We start from the raw sequence: 14,316 nt of genomic DNA, 5'->3' as shown, positions 1-14,316 counted from the left end.
TTTCGAAAAAAAAGATCATTAACTGTGCTAGTTATAATTTCACGTAATATGTAAGCAATCGAATATCTACAACTAATAAATATGTCAAAGCCCGACATCCATTAGCTAATAACATGTTGTAACAAAACAATAAAGAAAAAAGTAAAAGTCTCCACCAATACAAGTGTAGGCAAATAATTTCGTAAACAAATCACAATGAAATACAAGCAATGGGCGGAGTTAAAATCAGTTTTAAGACGTTATTGGGTCGTTGCCATTCGTTGCATTTGTTTTATTCGTATATTCTTTGTATTATTTCTTTTTGCCCCACCCCTTAAACTAATTCAATGACTGGATTTTAATAATTTCGGTTTTGTTGTTTTTTTACTAAAGTTTTGTTTTAAGTAGGTAAGTTAAAATTTTTGCAAAAAAATTACAGAAAAGTAATAAAAAACTCATTGTTCAATTTTCTTATATCCTTATATTTCTTGAGTTAATTTACAATCATAATCTTTACTTATTTCTTTCTAATTTTTTAATTGAAATTTTTGTCTAATTATGACTAACGAATCTATAAAAGCACTCATATGAGCCTTGTAAAAAATAAGAAAATACTTTCAAGTAGAAAAAAATTATATTATTGATACCCAATTTTTCAATAAGAAAATTGAATGCTACTAGTGTTTTTTTCATCTTTAATTTTGCTACTGTTGTAGATAACCTGTGTTTATTATAGTAAACTGCTTTCGCAGAAAAAGAAACAAAATAGATACAAAAGAAACACAATGCTCGTTTATTGTCAAATGTTTTATTAAATAGATTTGCACAAAAAAATTTGAAAAAGAAATAAAAACTATGTACAGCACAATTGAAACAGTGACTCTACAATCGGATAATACAAAAGTACCTCAAGTGTTTCTAAATCGTGACAATATCATGAAAACAAAAAAACTCTATTTACGCCTTCGCTGCCAACTCCTTCATTCTATTGAGTGCACTTCCGGCCTTGAACCACCCAATTTGCAAATCATTAAGTGAATGATTGAGTAAAATTTTCTCGACTTTTCCATCGGCATGTTTAATCTCACATTCGACCTGTTTCCCTGGAGCTAAATTCGCGAGACCTTTAAGACTAATTTTATCGGTAGGTTGAATCTTATCGTAATCACTGGGATTTGAGAACGTCAATGGCAAAAGCCCTTGTTTTTTGAGATTGGTTTCGTGGATCCGTGCAAAGGACTTGACAATGATAGCCCTGCCACCTAAATGTCTCGGTTCCAAAGCGGCGTGCTCGCGGGAACTTCCCTCCCCGTAGTTGTCATCACCGATCGCAACCCACCCTATTTTATTAGCCTTGTAGTGACGTGCCACGTCGGGGACTGCGCCCCATTCCCCAGTCAACTGGTTCTTGATTTTGTTCATCTCACCGTTCTCTGCATTAGTGGCACTGAAACGAAATATATAGTTTACCCACTCGCTTCGCTCGCTCGTAATTATCTTACCCAATAAACATGTTGTTGGAGATATTATCAAGATGTCCTCTGTATTTCAACCAAGGACCAGCAGCTGAAATATGATCTGTGGTGCACTTCCCTTTGACTTTGATCAAAACAACCAAATCTTCTAAATCCTTTCCGTTCCACTTATCGAACGGTTCCAACAATTGCAATCTCTGTGATTTCGGGCTGACATCAACCTTAACGGTGCTACCGTCAGCTACAGGGGCTTCATAGGTGTCTTGGCCAGGATCAAACCCTTTGGTTGGTAGTTCATCACCGAAGGGTGAACTCAATTTGAATTTTTTGCCATCACTTCCAGTCAATTCATCTTTAGTGGGGTCAAAGTCCAATCGGCCGGCGATGCTAAGAGCTGTTACCAATTCCGGTGATGTGACGAAAGCGTGTGTCGCAGGATTAGCGTCGTTACGACCGGTGAAATTACGATTGTACGAAGTTACGATTGTGTTCTTTTCGCCCTTTTTCACGTCTTTGCGGTCCCATTGACCGATGCAAGGACCACAAGCGTTGGCTAATACCTGTTATACAAAAAGGAATTTTTCAGAGATTCCGTCTGAATGATCTGTAGACTTTAAACAGGTCAAGTTTGATGCATTTTTATCACTAGACGGAGTTATCTTTTTTCTTGAGCAATAATTTTTTAAACAGAGATAAAAAAAAATAACTATTTCCTTGTCGTTGTTCATTGATACATTGCATAACTTACACACTGGATTCAATGTCAGATAATTAGACCAAAAAATACATAGAACAAACACAACGACGATTATAGAAAAATCAAATAAAAAAAATATTTAATTGTTAAAGTCTTGTCTTACTTAAGAAAATGTATACTTCTATCATTTTGTACAATTAAAAACGTAAGATTAAACAAAATTTTAGTGGCCATTAAAACAAAGTGGAACCCTGAGTTCAATAGAAATTGATAAAGAAATTCTAAATCTTGTACCACCTGATAAAAACTTTTATCTACGACCATTAAATTATACGTTTGTTATTTACATTATGCTACTCAAAATCACACCCGTGACTTATCATAAACCACAAATATGTCATTATAATAAATATAAATTTTGTAACTAGAGAGAGTTTTATTAAAAAAGATTGTACAAAAAAAGCGGTATTTGACTTGCTCATAGTAGCTATAAATCACTCGGATGATTTATACACTCGCCGTTGGCTCGTGTATAAACTTCATCCTCTTGAATAATAGCCTCCATTATTAAATGCTCGTTAAATAATATACTATTTTCAAATGACGTATTAATACGTATACTAATATGTAAACTAATGTTTTCAAGATTTTATTTTAATAAAAGTATTCTTTCTTTGCATTTCTTATGTGCTGGAAGTTTTTTTGTGCATTACGTCATAATAAAATTTACGTCAAATAGTCATGGCTTAATAGTTAGATTCAATGACATGCATAATTACCATCGCTTTCCAGCAAAAAATAAAAATTTGATTAATATGAAGAAAACCTTTAATGGAAAATATTTCATTATCCATAGATTCTACGTAAAAATTATTGGTCACACCAAATTTAAAAAAATAAAAAAATGTTAGAGCATCCTGATACAAGGTAATTTAAAAAAAAAACGGCAGGCGCTGTACATTTTTTATTTATGGCTCAATTTCAAAAATTAAAAAAACTAAATTAAAGGGCTTCTAATATAGTATAAGCTGAAAAATTTAGAATTTTCCTAAATGTCACAGCATATTTTGGGCTATATTCAACTTTCTAATTTTAATAGGGTCCCAATTTTTTTATCCATAATTTGGAAGATATTAGTTTTCTTGGTACAGACATGTGCAATATACTTTTAGTGAAAATTATTGTTTAAAAAAATTTTCAACGTTAATGAAATTAATAAAGTTAATAAAATCTAGTTGCATGCTGACAATAAAAAAATTGACGTTAATAATAATCTTATTAAAAGTAAACAAAATAAATAATAAAATAACTTAATCAAACAAAATTAGATGTTTTCTGATTTGTTATAAGTAATTATTATTGTCATTTAAAAATTTGAAAAAATGTTGGCAATATATATTTTCTTTCATTTGCTGCTTCCTGATATTACAATAATGAATGGCATTGTCGTAATTGACACCATGCAACTAGATTTTTTTAAAACTTTTTTTTTCAACTTTGATAATTTTTTTAAACAGTAATTTCTAGTAAAAGTGCTAAAAGTCCAAATTATGAAAAAAATAAGGGTCCAATTTAAAATATAGAATATAGCCCAAAATATACTATGACATTTAGAAAAATTCTAAAATTGTCAGATTATACTATTATTATAAGGCATTTAATTTTTATTTTTTATTATATCTGCATCATAATCCTAAATTAAAACACGCTGCAGCGTGCGTAATTTGGCTTTTATAGCACGCTGAAATTTTAAAGTTATCTAGGTAACAAAAAATAGTGAAATGTCTGGACTAGAGTTCCTATATTAGAAGAGTTGGGACACTGAATGTCAGTTTTCCAATTTTTCTTTTATATACGTCGGCTGACGTACAATAACAATAAAATTGGATACAAATCAGTGGCGTTTCGGTAAAATTTTACAAAAGGACAAATAAAGTTGTCAAATAAAAATTGGCATCTGTCCTCTGTCATTATGACCAATTCTGTTGGGTCCTATTGTGTTAATACATAAAGAAACTGTGAGTTGTTTTCTGTGCCACGTTGCTCCAATGCACGAGACAGTGTACGAGTAGTGGAACCCCTTTAAAACTAGCCAACTGGAGTGTGGACCCCAAAGTAAAATTTATCAAAAACGAAGGTGAAGCTTTCACATGATCAAGGACTATTATTCCGTTGTTTGGAGTGTTTTATTTTATCTACGTCAGGTCAGGTCAAGTCTAATAATTTTGTAAGTTTCAGGTTTTAAAACGTTTTTTGGAGACACTATCAAGTTTTTATTACTCATGGTAAATGCTGTATACAGCAACTGTGTACACATAATTTTTTTCTGTCTGGGCGCATCTCAATGTCCATTTATCTCCTACGTCCCTGACCAAATCTGACGTAAAATTATATCAATTTGTCAATGGGACAAAATTTATAACCTTAAAATAATTTTTGAAATAAACTTGACATTAATTGCTACGAAAAATTTTAATGAAAAAGGATAGAACGTATATACCTTATCCACGTAATACAAAATTGGCTCGGTTTGACGTTCAGTGTCCCAACTCTTCAAATACAGGAACTTTAGTCTGGACCAATTACAACGTGAAAAAATGTGCTTAACAACTAGTAACCGTCTCTACGAAAACAATTCATAAACAACCTTTGATAATTTTATTGTGTAAATTCACATTTTTTCAAAGCTCATAAAAGATCGTAAATGAGCTGGTATAATAAATAAAAAAAATAATTATATGCGCCTTTAAAACACTTACGACATTAAAAACACTCCACTGACGCGTCGTGCTCTTAAACCCGTCGTGCGTGTTTTAAAGGCTTGCTTATAAACTAGTTTTATAATATACTATTTTAAACTTTTGAAATCGGGCCATAAATACAAATTCTACAATGCCTGCCGTTTTTTAAAAATCACTCTGTATTTTAATAGTTCACTTACCGTGCCTCCGAAATCCCTCAACGTCTTCGCGATTCCGTCCCTCTCGATCGTGGCCCTAATCTGTTCCGATCCAGGCGTGACATTAAACGGAATCTTCGATTTCAATCCGTGATTCATCGCCTCTTTAACAATACTCGCACATCTCCCCATATCCTCATACGAACTATTAGTACAAGACCCAATCAAACCGACTCTAATATCAACCGGCCATCCATTTTTCTTCGCCGCATCTCCCAATTTACTAATGGGATTAGCCAAATCGGGCGTAAACGGCCCATTGACATGCGGTTCAAGCGTATCCAGATTAATCTCAATCACCTGATCATACTTGCAGCCTTCATCGGGATTCAAAAGCACACTTTTGACTTTATCGGCCTCTCCGGCAATTTCGCCCCTTTTCGTGGCCTTCAAATAGTCACTCATGCGACTATTATAAGGGAACACCGAGGTTGTGGCCCCAATTTCGGCCCCCATATTACAAATCGTCGCCATTCCGGTGCACGAAATCGCGTCAACTCCAGGCCCGAAATACTCAACAATTGCACCAGTGCCACCTTTGACCGTCAAAATATCGGCCACTTTGAGAATGATGTCCTTGGGGGAAGTCCAGCCTCCCAGCTTTCCAGTAAGTTTGACACCGATCACATTGGGACATTTGAGTTCCCAGGGGATGCTCGCCATGACGTCGACAGCGTCGGCGCCGCCCACACCGATGCATAAACCACCCAAACCGCCGCCGTTGGGGGTGTGCGAGTCGGTACCGATCATGAGAAGGCCGGGAAAAGCGTAGTTTTCGAGGATGATTTGATGGATGATTCCGGAGCCCGGTTTCCAGAAACCGACGCCGTATTTGTTACCAGCGCTGCTTAGGAAACTATAAACTTCCTGGTTGAGGTCTTTAGCGCGGGCTAAGTCTTTCGTGCCCCCCACTTGGGCTTCGATCAAGTGATCACAATGGATAGTCGATGGGACGGCGACGCGTTTCAAACCACTAGAGATGAATTGTAACATAGCCATTTGGGCCGTGGCATCTTGCATGGCCACGCGATCCGGACGTAATCGCAAATAAGACTTTCCACGCTCAATATCCTGAAAAAAAATATCAAACGTTTTTTCTTATTTGTCTCAAGAAGTCTCAGAAAATAAAAATTTGTATAGTTAAATTGATAGGGCACAAAAGTGTGTCTTCGGTGAAAAATTCTCCAAGCTAATATAAATTAACTTAGAAAATAAATAACATAAATTTACACCCCGTAATCAATCCTAGTTTCTACGTCTATAGAAAAAAACAATAAAAAAAATGAAATTGTCATAGAAACCGTATCGTATCTATGGTAATCATAATTCATAAGCAAATTATTTTTTTACAGTGGCGTAGGTACATGTGTTCCAGCACACACTTAATTGCTCATATTTATTACTGAATCAAATTAATTCAAGTTTTAAGTATTTTTAGCCAACGTAAATGATTTCTATCTGGAAGAAAAAAAATGTTTTCGTTTCTAATACGAGATAATTTGTTAGCCACTTAAAATTTCAATTCACGTGTATTTATTTATAAATATGAGCGTACTTCGATCGCCTTTATCACAACTGGAATTGATAAACACAACTCAACATTTGGTATTTTGCACCGAAAGTGCAATAAGTTGTATTTTTGTGCATAAACAAATGCTGAGGGCTAAAAATAAACATGTAAATATGAAACTCTGAGTTCGTGTCATGGCTCCAATGTCTAAAAATAATACAAATTTAAAACACACCAATTTTCAATATTTTCATATTGCGGAACAAAAATTTCTTTGATACGTCTCAAATCGTCTAAATCCGGACGACAAATAGATTAAATTGTTTTATAAATTTAAACCTTGATCAGAAAAATTCCATTAAAAAAATCCAACCCATCGAACTCCTTATCACTAGAATATCGAACAGAGAGTTATGTTTTCGTGTTATTACATAAGCCTAACTTTGAGACGGTTTTTTTCCTTCAGCAATAATCTCAAAATTTGGCAAACAAGATTTAATTTTTGTTATTTTAGTGATTTTGTATTCGTCATAATCATTCAGAAACAGCCTTATTGATGCCCAAGGCACTAGGACATCAAAAAATTTTCAAATGTTGACAATATTGGTTAGTGGTTGACATTTTTTAAATGACAAACGGTTTGATCTCATTGCAAATATTTGATGTATTGAATATTTTTTTTAATTTGGAGTTAATCTACAATAAATGAATCTGTTGGCAATCCTGATTGCCATTGCAATTTTTAAAGGTTACCATTGGAGTACGCTTTTGATTAACAACAATTCAACAATCTTGAGGGGTTGTACGTCAAGTATGTGTCAAGTAAAACCGTACCGGTTGCAGTGTTTCATATTATTAACAATAGTTATTTATTATACAAGACGATAAAATTCAATTTTATCGTCGTGTACAATATAAAATTTTATTCAATCCTCACTAAATTTGTAGTCAATTTGGTCGATATTTATAAATGTCAAAGTAAAATTCAACAGTGAAATCTAATGTCAAAGATCGTTAGCAACTAACAACCGCAGATGTACAGTGAGATCAAAAAGTCTGTCTATCAAGCAAGCGTAGAAATTTAAAACGTATGTCTGTGGAAAATAAAATGTCACAATGACAAATGAAATGTGTCAAAATAATTTTTATGTAAATTATGACAGGAAACCGGGGTGAACGATTTTTATGACTAAACACCAACAAAATCTCATTTTAGGATGTTTTGAGACATTTCATAAAATAATTCAATTTAATTAGCTCAATGTTTTAATTTTTATAAAATAATCTTAGTTAACATACGAACTGTCATGCAACATACGTCCTCAATTAGGACGCATATTTGATAGAAAGACTTTTTGATCGCACTGTACAACAATGGATGTATTTTTTATCATCTAGACGATAAAATTTCATTTTAACATGAAGAAAAGAGTAGATAAAATTCAATTTTAACATAGAGGATTGAATAAAAATACTTTCAAATCTGTCACCAACAGACTCAGTCTTTCTGGGTCACTTCGATTTGGACATTGTGTTGCCAACCTGGATACATGTAATTTCCCTAGCGCAAACTGTTTTTGAATTATTTTTTTTTGAACTTTTGAAACAATTTAGAATTGTTCGGACCAAAAAATAACTATTAGTGACAACAGGACTTTACATTAGTAGTTCAGGATTCGTGTAATTTATGTGCCTTATTTTTGTCTCGAGAAAAAAATTCAGCTGTTTGTATATTCTTGGAACAAGAGTTAAAAATAAAATAATATTAATTAAATAAAAATATTTGAGTAGCGTTTTTTGAATCCTCCTCAAACAAGATTTTTTCCAGCAATATAACAATACGGATTCCAGAGTGTCACAAAGCCCCTTTATCGTAAATTATTGTTATCACTACTTCAATGTCAAAAAGTCATCACCTAACCCCACTTTTTGCCGATCGGTTACATAACAACTGCATCAAAACCTTGCATTTCCTCCCAAATTTGCGAAACGCGTCTTTTTATTTCTTATGCATACAAATAAATTAACACGTTTTATTTTTAAAAGCCAGTCAAAAGTCATAACCTCTAAAATGCACATGTCAATACCTGATTTTGTGGGTCGTCCAGATGGGAATAGAGTACTTTTTCCGAAAGGCTCAGAGGCCGGTTTAACCTCTTTTTAACAATTTCGAGATTTTTCATAAGTTTATCATAGGGGAGTCCATCCTTGTCGAATTTGCTCATTGCCACTTTGGAAGCGGCCGCAGCCAGTGGAGATATATGGAAGCATCTTATTTGGATTTCGGTCAGCAAAACACTGCTGGCCTTGCCCCCCTGAAAGCAATCAGAAAAACTGTTGAACTTTGGGGAAACCTTGATCGATTTTATTTTGTCAAAGGGGCACAAGCAGGGTTACATTTTCTCACGTGACTCGTGAGGTCGGAACAACAGGGGTTTGGGGCTCATTTTTTTTGGTACATGGAGTGAATTTACTCACCTGGCGATGCAAAACTCGCATACAGTGCGCCATGGTTGCAAAAGGGCCCCAAAGCAGTCAAAAATTGTGTTGGGTTCTAATATTGAAGTACACTCTTACGTATGTACCCTAAATTTGATCTGTTCTCAGCTGGCCGGCTCCGTGCGCACGCATTCACTAATTTTATTCCATTAATAACTTGTGTTCAAATAGTCCTCCTATCGCAACTTTTGCTAAAAATCCGGTTGTTTGTTATTGATTCGGGTTTGATAATTTTGCGAAATACTACCTCGTGTATGACACCGCGGTCCAGGTTCACTTTTCAACAGAAAATTCTTTACGAAATTTACGATGAATTTTTCAAATGACGTTCTCTTTTGGCAACAAAACACAACAATGAAACAATGACAGATTTGTCAAAATACAAAAAGTTTTCTGTTAATTTTTTTTCTATTTTTATGTATTTTCTATTGCTAGTCTGTGTATCAAAAAACAATTGAAATTAGCCAAAAATGCAATTATTACACTCTTTAAATTATTTAAAATCAAAAAACATTTGCTTATTGCATGTAGTATGTAATTTGACATGCAGTAGTGTATTATTGGTTGCAGCAGTTACATTATTTTTGTTTTGTTACAGTTATTCAAAACAATTTTCTGAACTTTCTTGTTAACTTAATGCAAGAAATAAAAACAAATTTGTTTTTAAAAAATATATTTTATTAAAACTGTTTTTGTAAAAATAAAATAAAAAGTAAAACAATCGTTTTGTGATATGTCACAAAGTGAACATGTCTTGTTTTACAGGTTTTGAAATCCAATTTCCCAAACCTGCGTTCTCAAAAGCTTCATTTAGAATTTTTTTCGCCGTCTAAAAATAAAAAAATGTAAAACCATTATTTTTGTTATTTCTTCATTACATTGTATTCTAAATCGGCATATTTCGCCTTGATGTACAGTATTTGTTGACTTTGACCCCAAATTTTCTCACTTAGATTAACAAACCGTTTAAATAACTCCTGTTTTGAAAATCTCGACGGCCCCAAATCTGTTTGTCCGGTTCTAGTATTAATGATTTCGTAACTTCGGTCATATCGAGACCACGTGATTGCAAAACTTGGACCATTAGTAACTTTTGGGTCTGTTGATGGTAAAAAAAACATTGAAGGGATATTTAAACGGTAGCGAGACGGAAGGGTTTGAAGGGTGTCTTTGATCCGGCCGTAAAGTGCTCTAAAATTAGTTAAAATTTACAAAAATCTGATGTTTTTTTGAGTTATTGGTACCTCTGTAAATGCGATTCATGTATAACATTTCCCAAAATGATCGATTGTAGGTAAATCGGCTCCAGAAAATTTGCCAAAAGGCCCCCTTGGAGCCCTAAAACGTTCCATCTGCAAATTTTATCAGAGCAAGACATTGTCAAGAGTCTCTGGCCCTGAGAAATTTTTTCAACAGTTTGTATAGCAAAAGTTTTGTTTTTCGTCGGATGTGTCCCTTCACCAGCTTCAATTTTTGTCCGCAAAAGTCCGTAATTTTTTTTAGGGCTTGTATTTCCAATATCGGGGCTAAACACCCTAGCATCACCACACGGTGTCGTATTTACGTAAAGATGGAACTCAATTCCATCTTTTAGTGTAAATTTTCGTCCATTTTGCATAAAAATCGAATCTTTTCCTTCAAGGCAATGTTCCAATTCGTCATAAAAATACTTGATCAAACACCGCCGCGAAAGAATTTCGGCATGCATGTCGTTCAAGTTGGCACCACTGTAGCTCAAGTTTTTCCCCGAAATGCATCGAGTCCCCGTCGCGACTGCAATCACACAATAGTCCAAAACATTTCCCTTTCTTGTCATCACAATTCCGGAAGTGACTTTCCGTTTCCAATGCTCTGAATCGTTGACTAATAATTTTTCAATCTTGTCTTCAACTATTCTGTAAAAAAATCCTTTAAGAGTGTAAAAATGAAGTATACAACTCACTTGCGAAGAAAATCGGCTTTTCCAGAGACACCTATTTCGGGTTTTGGACTGTTTTGGAGTCCTGTAAGAGCCGAAAACGTCGCCGCCTTTTTGGCTTTTTTCTTGCTCGGGTCTAAAACACGAGTCAAAGTCGAATGCGATAAAATACTACAATTTTTTACCAATTGCCGTAAATTTCTCTTCGCCAACCCTTATGGTGACTTTAAATTGAGATGGTACGACGTTAGTCAGTTCCGTGCAGGTGTACACAGCATTGGGATACAGTTTGTTGAGAAAAAAAACAGCTTTAGAAAAATCAGAATCTTTCGATTGGCCAGTTAACGACTTTAAGACATTCTCCGTTACGTCATTTCGAGCTTTTGTTTTGGATTCACCTTCCCCGTAATAAACTTTATCATTGACTTTGACCGCCATTTTGAAAAAAGGAGCGTCTTGAACAAGAGTGTATTTTAAGAAAGACTTTAAATAATTCGCACAAATTTGTCTGTTTTTTAGATCGACTTGTACATTTTCAAGTTCTGAAAAAACGAAAATGATTTTATTTACTTTTATTAGTCTTACTACCTTCTTTTAGTTTAATTTCATTTGCTTCGCTCATTAATTTTTTAAAAACTTCCTCGGCTACTTTAAGTTTTGCATTCGCTTGCGTGTTGCCTATACCAAAGTAAAGTTTTTTATTTGAACTTGAACAGCCATTCTGTAAGTGAGTTTCTGTAAAGACCCAATCTCTTCAACCAGATTATATTTCAGCACAGATTTTAAGTACTCAAGAGGCAATTGCTGGGTTTTCAATAAGTTGATATTTATATCGACATTTTCTGTAACTAAAACTGTAAAAGCATTAAAAACTTTGCCTTTTCATTAATATCAGTGATTTACCATCCCTGAGTGCCAAATTGTCATCATTTAAATTTGTCCTCAAATTTTTTTGTTGATCACTTATTAATGACTTTAAAACGTTTTCAGCTGCATTATGTTTTGCTCGTTTTTTGGAATTGTCGGTTCCGTAGTATTGTTTTCCATTGACTTTGACTTCTATTACAAAAATTAATTCGTGGCGAGGTCCAACTTCAGCCACTAAATTGTACTTCAACAGCGATTTTATATAATCTAGAGATATTTGATTCGGTTTTAAACAACTTAAGTTGATATCTACATTTTCCGTTTCTAAAATAAATAAAATGTGTGTAAAGAAGTAAATGGGTTGAAAAAATAAAATATTTACCGGTTTTATTTGTTTGGAGTTGGGCCTTTGGCTCATTTTTCTCCATGCAATTTTCCAACTCATGTCGTAAACTGCTAAGATTTTGTTGAAATTGATTTTTTTGTTCTTCAAGTTTGTTTTCTAATCGATCCAGTTTACATCTAATTCCATCGGTTTCTTTCAAAATTTTCTCAAAAAGGGTATTGGTTAAACGATCGAAAAACCTTTCAATCTCCATATTTTATCTACTTTATCGTTATAGGTATTACTTCACCACTTTGATTTAGAAAACACACATCAAAAAATCAAATTAAAAACACTGAAAACAGTAAACATACTAAAACTTGGTTATAGTTGGGGGATTTACGAGGTCCGTGGCAACACTAAAATAGTGCGTCCCTAAAACCATTCAAAACTAAAAAGTTGCAAACTAAAATGGGTCACTCCTAACATAATTCAATGCTATAATCGTTCATTCTTAAAAACATTCAGCATTATAACAATTCACAATTAAAAACAAATTTTACTAAAATAATTCATTTATAAAAAACTATATTCCAAAACGTTGCAAAGCTAAAAACGGAGATCACTATAACCTTTCATCACTATAATTGGTCATYACTATAACTGGTCAAACTAAAATAATAGTTTAAYCAGCAACTCACAGATGTCGCCGTAATTAGTAGTGTTGTTTGGAATGTYTGCATAATACCGAAATTTCGAAATACCGAATTCCATAATACCGAAATAACAAAATTTGTTTTTATTTGACAAGACAATTTGTTGTAATATAGCAACACTGAGTCTGCCACCGCGAATAAAAGTAGAAACCCCATTTCAAGTCATTTCTATTTTTTTAATCGAAGAAAGTTTCAAAAGGTGTAAACTGGCAATCTAACCACAAAACAGGWCATTTTTCTTTAATTCTCTCACTTGATCAGTCGTTTCCTCAAAAACTGAGTGGAAATAGAAACATTTATTCGACGGTTCGTTTAACTGGAGATATAAAGTAGATATARATACTTCGATTATTTAATATAGCGTTGTAATCAGAAAATTAAAAAAATATTTGTTRTTTTCCTGCAATAGTAAGTACTGAATACAATATASGGCATTTGATTGTTCTTTTGAACAACCGAACAACTACTTAGTAGATCGTTAAAATAAATGTTCAGAGTTACTACAAATTATTTCGTTCTTTTATTATTCAAACAAAGTAATTCTTTCACAATTAGACAATATATGAAACACACATTTCCCGTTGTAACAACYCTTATCCAGCTCAAAGTGTCAAAAAGCTTTGACTACTGTTCATAAGAGTATAATTTATCTGAATTCCTATCACAAAAAGTATACTACAAGTAAACAAAAATTAATTATTAGAACAAAATAAATTAAACAGATAGATTCCTGCCTTATAAAAATATTCTAAACAATAACTTAATTTAAAACTCAAATAAATAGACATTTTTRAATATCATTACAAATACTTAAAAAAATWATAACTATTTATAATACTACAATATATGTACAGTCGAACAAAATGAAAATGACGCCTCAATAAAAAAGCCCCTGCTGGTTGCCCGACCCTTCTAACCGCAAGCAGGCAGGGTCGTAAATTATCGYATTGCAAATTTGACGTAGTTTCAAGATAAATTCCTTTAGGAACCGGTTTACAGAAAGCGAAATGAAAATTTAATTCAGAATTAAACTAATTCGAATTAAGTTGCCATTTATTTTGCATTGACAAACGTCGAGTTAATCGCYAATTAAAATATAATTGCGATTAACACGTTCTGTAAACCGGCCKTAAGTTTTCTATTAGTTTTGTATTTGTTATTGAAAACAAATCAAAATTATTTATTTAATTATACCAAGAAAAAAACGGTAAAATTATTTCAAATATTTTAGTTCTGCTACAAAARTTATTTTTTGATAATTGTAATACTTTTAAATTAAATAAAAATGTTTACTTTTATAAATACACAATTTACAAGAAAACAAATTATTATTAATGTAATATATTTTTTTGATAAACTGTCAGGATTGCC

General features: G+C 33.1%; 2 protein-coding genes across 4 annotated transcripts; both read right to left on the bottom strand.

Moving 5' to 3' along the window:
* Positions 1–768: 768 nt before the first annotated feature.
* Positions 769–9,512, bottom strand: LOC123003821 (probable aconitate hydratase, mitochondrial). The gene is made up of 6 exons (XM_044396833.1): positions 9,367–9,512; positions 9,099–9,310; positions 8,708–8,935; positions 5,093–6,181; positions 1,482–2,014; positions 769–1,426 (listed from the first exon to the last, which is right to left on the bottom strand). Exons 2-6 carry the CDS (start codon positions 9,129–9,131, stop codon positions 937–939), a joined length of 2,373 nt encoding a protein of 790 aa, XP_044252768.1. The 5' UTR covers positions 9,132–9,310; positions 9,367–9,512; the 3' UTR covers positions 769–936.
* Positions 9,513–9,790: 278 nt separating this feature from the next.
* Positions 9,791–12,867, bottom strand: LOC123003731 (double-stranded RNA-specific editase Adar-like). 3 transcript variants are annotated; one of them, XM_044396700.1, is made up of 10 exons: positions 12,717–12,739; positions 12,604–12,664; positions 12,287–12,541; positions 11,941–12,228; positions 11,626–11,891; positions 11,223–11,579; positions 11,062–11,173; positions 10,364–11,014; positions 9,998–10,310; positions 9,791–9,948 (listed from the first exon to the last, which is right to left on the bottom strand). In XM_044396700.1, the coding sequence occupies exons 5-10, from the start codon at positions 11,657–11,659 to the stop codon at positions 9,856–9,858; spliced, it is 1,560 nt and encodes a 519-aa protein (XP_044252635.1). In that variant the 5' UTR covers positions 11,660–11,891; positions 11,941–12,228; positions 12,287–12,541; positions 12,604–12,664; positions 12,717–12,739; the 3' UTR covers positions 9,791–9,855. The 3 variants fall into 3 exon arrangements, with proteins under 3 accessions (XP_044252635.1, XP_044252633.1, XP_044252634.1); XM_044396698.1 differs by having other exon boundaries at positions 12,604–12,867; XM_044396699.1 differs by adding an exon at positions 12,793–12,816 and having other exon boundaries at positions 12,287–12,742.
* Positions 12,868–14,316: the final 1,449 nt, after the last annotated feature.

Source organism: Tribolium madens, unplaced genomic scaffold (genome assembly GCF_015345945.1).
Source record: "Tribolium madens isolate multiple individuals breed KSU strain unplaced genomic scaffold, Tmad_KSU_1.1 Scaffold_1;HRSCAF=32;Tcas5.2_LG8, whole genome shotgun sequence".
Classification (NCBI taxonomy): domain Eukaryota; kingdom Metazoa; phylum Arthropoda; class Insecta; order Coleoptera; family Tenebrionidae; genus Tribolium; species Tribolium madens.
The sequence above is the reverse complement of the archived record's forward strand: the minus strand, read 5'-3'. Positions and strand labels throughout refer to the sequence as shown.